This window comes from Phycodurus eques, chromosome 3 (genome assembly GCF_024500275.1).
Source record: "Phycodurus eques isolate BA_2022a chromosome 3, UOR_Pequ_1.1, whole genome shotgun sequence".
In the NCBI taxonomy this organism is placed as follows: Eukaryota; Metazoa; Chordata; class Actinopteri; order Syngnathiformes; family Syngnathidae; genus Phycodurus; species Phycodurus eques.
Genome location: NC_084527.1, coordinates 29,226,920 through 29,233,741, shown reverse-complemented (window position 1 = coordinate 29,233,741; position 6,822 = coordinate 29,226,920). Strand labels below are relative to the sequence as shown.

The 6,822-nt window shown below is 42.0% G+C and overlaps 1 protein-coding gene across 1 annotated transcript; it reads left to right on the top strand.

Moving 5' to 3' along the window:
- The first annotated feature begins 245 nt into the window (after positions 1-245).
- Positions 246-5,894, top strand: LOC133400400 (potassium voltage-gated channel subfamily V member 2-like). The gene is made up of 4 exons (XM_061673019.1): positions 246-2,045; positions 3,640-3,897; positions 4,783-4,922; positions 5,840-5,894. Exons 1-3 carry the CDS (start codon positions 726-728, stop codon positions 4,840-4,842), a joined length of 1,638 nt encoding a protein of 545 aa, XP_061529003.1. The 5' UTR covers positions 246-725; the 3' UTR covers positions 4,843-4,922; positions 5,840-5,894.
- Positions 5,895-6,822: the final 928 nt, after the last annotated feature.

Sequence of the window (6,822 nt, the reverse complement as noted above, 5' to 3'; positions counted from 1 at the left end):
ACGTGCTAAACACTGCTGCACTGTGCTGCCCAGCATGATAGTAGATAAAAACAATATATGATGTCATAAAGGCTGTGACTTATACAAATCTTAGCTCTGAACAATGCAGCACGCAACCCCCAATTACGCGTATAGACCAGGGCGTAATACCTTCATCTTCTTGTATGGACATATATGCTGTCTTTCTTAGTTCGAGGCAAGCGCAAACCTTGCATTTGGGCTAAACAGGTAAGAACCAAGAGACTTCGTTTTCTAACCGAGCGATTGACTACGAATGAAATTCCTGAATTTGACATTGCTTTTGTGGAAGCTTACCATAACTGTGTTTATATATGACTCCCTTTGTGTAATCTGAGAGGACTGGAAAAAGATTCAGGTATAACACACTACTTGCATTCATCACTGCCATGCAGGTCTTCAGATCCCCTATATTAACAATGAACACTCGCAGTCAATGCCATAAATAATGTTGTTTTTTTGTTTTTTTTAATATGTATAGAATGGGACATTGATGAGGGGCATATGTTGAGATATGCCTCCCTGTCCTCATTATCTCGGCCTGGGAGATCAGTAGGGGATAATCGTATTTAGATGTCCTGTAAGCACATGGATCCTCTCAGTCAGCAACATTAATGGGGCCGTGAGGTCCTCCATGCTTAAGTAAAAGGGTATTAGACAGAAGTAATGCTGGCAGCCTTTGTCTGCTTTCCAGTTTGTACACTGACATGGGGAGCACCGGTAAAGTGTTTCGGTTCTTCAACAGGAGACAAAGTCTCTTTCCCAACTACAAGGTCACAGGTTCTTATGTCGATCGAAGATCTTCTGAGATTGTTTATCCGTCAGCAAAGGAGAGCTGTGTGAGGACATGGAACTCTATGCAAGAGCTGAGCAAAGACATCTACGACATTTACGCTGAATATGAAGAGGAAGATGATGATGGCTTCTCCAGACAGATTTCCCCATCCAAGAATTATATGATCAACATCAATGTAGGTGGGAAGCCATACCAAATCGCCTACAAGATGGCAGCCAGGTACCCCAAGACCAGAATTGGACGACTGGCCACTTACACCGACCACAACATGAAACTAGACCTGTGCGATGACTACAGTGTGACCAACAACGAGTTCTTCTTTGACAGAGACCCTGATATCTTTCACAGCATCTTTAATTTCTACCGAACTGGTGTGCTGTGGATCAAGGACGAGCTGTGCCCCCGCAATTTCCTTGAGGAGATCAACTACTGGGGGGTAAGGATCAAGAACACCCAACGCTGCTGCCGCATCTCCTTTGAGGAGAGACAGGACGAGCTGAATGAGCAGCTGAAGATCCAGAGGGAGCTGGAAGCCGAGGTGGAGATCGAGGAGAATGAGGCGCTGTTTCAAGATATGTTCATGGGCCACAGACGGCGAGCTATCTGGAACTTGATGGAGAAGCCATTTTCTTCAGTCAAGGCCAAGCTGATGGCAGTGACCTCCAGTTTATTCGTCCTGATCTCGCTGGTGGCCATGACACTGAACACAGTGGAGGAGATGCAGTACAGAGCTCATATGGGGCAGCTCAGTGGAAAGACTTACTGGGAGTACGTGGAGTCAATGTGCATCGCCTTCTTCACTATGGAGTATCTGTTACGTCTGGTGTCCACCCCTGACCTCAAAGCCTTCAGCAGGAGTGTGCTCAACACCGTGGACCTGATCGCCATCCTGCCTCAGTACGTCCAGGCCATTCTGGAATTCTTTGACAACAAGGAAAACTACATGAAGCACGAGGCCGACATGCAGGCCGTGGGGCAGGTGGGAAAGCTCGGACAAGTCCTGCGTATCATGAGACTAATGCGGATCTTTCGGATCTTGAAGCTGGCCCGACACTCCACAGGCCTGAGGGCGTTCGGCTTTACTCTGCGCCAGTGCTACCAACAAGTCGGCTGCCTGTTCCTCTTTATCGCCATGGGGATCTTCAGCTTCTCCGCCATGGTTTACACTGTGGAGCATGACATGCCTCAAACAAACTTCACCAGCATTCCTCATGCCTGGTGGTGGGCATCTGTAAGTATGTCTTTGTCAAGTGAAAGATCCAGCGAAATCTTTGTTGTCAAAAAATAGTCATTAGCCGCCTTTTTCCAACAGCATGATGTTTCAAAATTGGATGGCATTGAATCACCTCGTTCTGCGTGTATACTGCCTCTGCTTTGTGGCTTACATTTCTCTCAAGCTCGCTGTTTGTCATCAGACTGATTTGCATTCTCTGCTCCGTCAGTCATTGACTAGTCTCCTTGTCAGTCTGCAGGCAAATATTAATCAGTCCACATGTAAATAATGATCATCAATGGTAAAGATTACACTCTGTACCAGTTTTGTTTTAGGCCAAAACCTTGAGTGGAACGAATTAAGACATCTTCTGAAAGTAGGCTATGGTAATACACACCAGAAGGACTTGATCTTTTTCTCAACAAATTACTTTTCAATGTTATTTAATTTTCATCACCCTTATACAAACACGTTAATACATTGGGGCACTGAATCTGTTCACTTACTTACTCTTTCCATTGTCAACAGCGCTTGTCCTCATTAGGAGGGTGTTGCGGGGGCGCAAGAGCCTATCCCAGCAGACTTTTGGCAAGGAGCTGGGTACACTCTTGACTAGTCCGGAGTCAATCGCAGCACTTCATTGCTGCAAATTGAAAGCCCTTTTTTGGTAGTTGGAATGGTCATCACTGTTGTCTCCCCTTACAGTACCTTTGCCTGCACTGGTCAGCGCAAACAAATCCCATTCATTTCCAGTCTTACTTTTCAAACAGACACGACTACAAAGTGAAGATTCCTGCTAATATAGTTGCAAACCCTACTGAGCATAAACTTTAAACTTCTCTGATACCAACTAGTGGCAAGGATTCTTTATTCTTTTCTGGCAACCACTTATGATTATAGAGGTTTATAGAATACATTTCCTACAGTAAGACATTGTTTCCCAATGTGCAAAAAGATAATCAAACATCCAATATCCTTATGCAGTATAACATGCTACTGCATATCCTATGCTTGTGAAATTACCTTTTTTTGTATCATATCGTCAGATTTTCTGTAAGTTCAATGGGTAGGTTTTTGGCATTTTTCATTTATTTGTCAACGTTTTCTTTCTCAACTTTTCTCCGTTCCGTGTGTTTCGCTTCTTACATTCTCATATACTCCATCCATCCATCCATCCCACCATTTTCTACACCGCTTGTCTTTATGAGATCACAGCCGGGTTTGGGTGAGAGGTCGGTTATACAGTGGAATGGTCACTATCCAGTTGCGGGGCACATACTGTATAGACAAACAAGCATTCACAGACACCTAACATGCATTTTTATTTTTTCGGGGGGAATTGTTGTTTTGGAATTTGTCAGAAAACCCACACAAGCATGGGAGAACATGAAGATGCCATATTACTTCAGTTTTCTTTATTGTAACTCTTAAAATGCTAATGCATTTTTTACACTAAAAAGTGAACTTCTGAAGGATTTCTAAAGTACTTAAGAGGTTGCCGGTGTGGTAATCTTATCGCAAAGCATACCATAAAAAAAATCTGCAAAAGCTAGTTGAAATGCTCTCGGTTCCTCATAATGATCACGACTGCTCTCCTCTGAAAACCCCGCAGGTCAGCATCTCCACGGTTGGCTACGGCGACGTCTACCCAGAGACCATCCTTGGTCGTCTTTTTGCTTTCATCTGCATCGCCTTTGGAATCATACTCAACGGTTTGCCCATATCCATCCTCTTCAACAAGTTCTCAGACTACTACTCCAAACTCAAGTCCAATCAGTACACAGCCTCCCTGAAGAATCGAGGGAAAGTGAGGTTCGCCAAAAGGACCGTGCAGAATCTAAACGACTGCTTTGGAAAAGGCCACCGCCATGTGAGCTAAAGAAATTGCATACTTTTAAGACATTTGTGGAGTGTCAGTGACACAATTTCAATTGAACTCAATAGATCCACTACTTTGCTGCCTTAAAAACCTGAATAAAGGCCTGATGCGGATAACAGATTGAAAAAGTCCATGGCAACATAATTTAGCAAAGTTGGGTGAAGATTAAAAACACACACACACTGAAACACATTTTTTTTTGGAAGGAGAAACGTTCTTAAACTAATATCTAGTGTCATTGGTGATGCTCAGATCTCTCATTACTAGTGAAACAAGTATGAATCAAACATTGCTCCAATGAAATTATCCGCTATTTCCACTGATGCGGTACCCAAAAATTGACATCAGTGTAAATATTATGTTCCTTCAGTCAGCCAAGATGTAACAAACATGGGTGAATCTTGTCATGGAGGCAATTGCAATTTTAGAGTATCTAATGTACTGATGTTTTGTTTTTCACCTTTCGAATCTTAAAACCCCAAGCGCTAGGTTAAATGTTAATTCATCTTGGTAATGCGGTGCAACAAACCTGTGCTTTTAACTCAAATGCTGGTGCTTTCTTTTGTGTTTACCAAATCCAGTAGACTTTTTCCATAGACAATGTAAAGTTGTTTGCATAAATAAATGCAATTTGGTACGACTGTATTTTCGATTATTTACATTGCAGCAGCACTATTTTTCTTCATGAAACACATGTAACAATAAAATGTTTTGGTTTTGGAACGGATTAATGGGGAACATTTTATTGGATGTACGAGCAAACTGAATGGAACGAATTCAAGTAGTAAATCAAGCAAGGCGGCACCGATGTAAACACGTTCGTCAACGTCCAGAGGGTGGCAGCATTTCAAACCATGAGATGTCTGTTGTGCCCAGCGATTCTCAACGAAGAAGTCGTCTCCAGCTCCTCCTCCCACAATCCTCTGCGACTATTAGTAAAGTGACCTCTCTTGGATTTGCTGCCGACCTGTGGTTAAACCATGGCTCCCCCGGTTGCAGTGTCGCCATTGATTAAGGTTGGTTTGCCTCATATCATCTACGAGACTATCGCGCCATTTAGCAGCTTCACGTTTTCATTGAGCTAATGTTTTGCTTAGCAGCCTCACGATGTCATTCAGCTAATGTTTTGCTTAGCAGCCTCACGTTGTCATTCAGCTAATGTGTCGTGAAACTAATGGTTTTGGTTAGCAGCCTCACGTTGTCATTCAGCTAATGTGTCGTGAAGCTAATGGTTTGCTTAGCAGCTTCACGTTGTCATTCAGCTAATGGTTTTCTTAGCAGCCTCACGTTGTCATTCAGCTAATGTGTCGTGAAGCGAATTGTTTGCTTCTCGCTCTTACGACAACCAAAGGCACATTGTTAACAGGTGTCCTACTTTGCCTAAAACAATAATACTAACGTGGTGGTGAAGTGCTATTCTTATGCAGAGCTGAGTATTGGAGTTAAAAAAACAAATTTAAAAAGAGGAGTGAAGGTTGACAGCCACCTTTTTAGACCTGACGCATGTCCTCGGTTAACGTTTAATTCCTGTGGCGGCGATGTAGCCCTGTTGTGGGAACGCGCCTTATCACCAACCAACGCTAACGCAGCTGTAAAGACGAAAAAACAGTTAAACGTTTATGAAAAGCAATTCCAGCTCCTAAATTATAAAACAAACTAGTAAAATAGTATCCTTTCGCAGCTGCGCGTCGTTCGTAATCTTGAAAATTTGAAAGTTCCCATCGCCTTAAAGATTCTTAATAAAACTTAGAACTCCAGTAAAAATGTTTACCAATGCATGTGTGGTTTTTAAAAATAAATACATTTTGTATAAATATTTAGATATGCCCAATTAAATGAGTAGGTTTTCGTGATGGCGATTGATGATACCTGCAGATGGAGGTCTCTGAATGCCCTCGTGACTTGCCAGTTCGTTCGTGTTGTTGTATTTCAGACTGCCAGGTATTCAGCTTTGATCGCTGGCATCGTTTATGGCAAGAGGAGATATGGTAAGTGGTCCTACTCAAACATGCTTTACCACAAACTCCACTGAGTATAAACTACATGTTCTATGCCTCCTTGTTTAGACAACTTGAAGCCCATTGCAGCTGAGGAGAGGAGGATTGAGGAGGAAGAGAAGAAGGCCCGTGAGGAGCAAGAGCGCATTGCCAAGCAGCTAGCAGAAGGTAACCAAATGTGTTTGACATGTTTTTGTAGATTCTCAGCCATTCAGTTCATTGTAATTCATCTTGGTTGTTGATAGTTCACCTTTATTTCAAAAGGGTCCTTTATAGTGATGGGCCAAATTGTCGGACGGGACGATGTTTTGCATTTTGGAACATATCGGGATTGGCCTTTTTACGGCAAATAATGGGCCAAATTGAAGCTGTGTCAAACTTATTCGTTGCATTATTTTGACTAGTCTTACAGCAAAGTAACTGCAAGCTATCTAACTACATTACTGAAAATTACAAACTGTATAATAGTATCATCAGTGTTCTCAAAGAGTGACATAAACAAAACACATCGGTCTATGACTAGTCCTTTAATTCAAATTAAATGGATTCCATACCTAATTTAGAACTGTAGAAGCCTTTTGGATTAAAGATGAAATGTTTTCAACAATGTAAAACTGTCAAATTGTCTTGATACAACTCTTGCAGATCATATGTCAGCTATGTAGTCGACATTGCACTGTAAAGCAAATGAAGAGCAGATACAATTGTTGACTAAAATAACTGTAGTTACTGTTCTTACTGTTAAATGTTCTGCTTGTAAATATACTTGTATTTTCCTTTCTGCTTACAGCAAATGAAGACACCATTTTGAAGTAAACCTTAACTTGTACGGAGTACAAGTTAGGCTAAAATTCTTCTCCGTGGTCATTCTGGAGTAACACTGGGCAACATCAGTGCTGAAACATTCAAATGTTCCCAT

What these genes read in the sequence shown, in the direction of transcription:
- LOC133400400 (XM_061673019.1), top strand. Translation starts at nt 726, where the DNA reads ATGGGGAGCACCGGTAAAGTGTTTCGGTTCTTCAACAGGAGACAAAGT. An exon ending in ATGCCTGGTGGTGGGCATCT is followed by an intron (nt 2,046 to 3,639) that starts GTAAGTATGTCT and finishes AAAACCCCGCAG; the next exon opens with GTCAGCATCTCCACGGTTGG. An exon ending in TTGGAAAAGGCCACCGCCAT is followed by an intron (nt 3,898 to 4,782) that starts GTGAGCTAAAGA and finishes TGTTGTGCCCAG; the next exon opens with CGATTCTCAACGAAGAAGTC.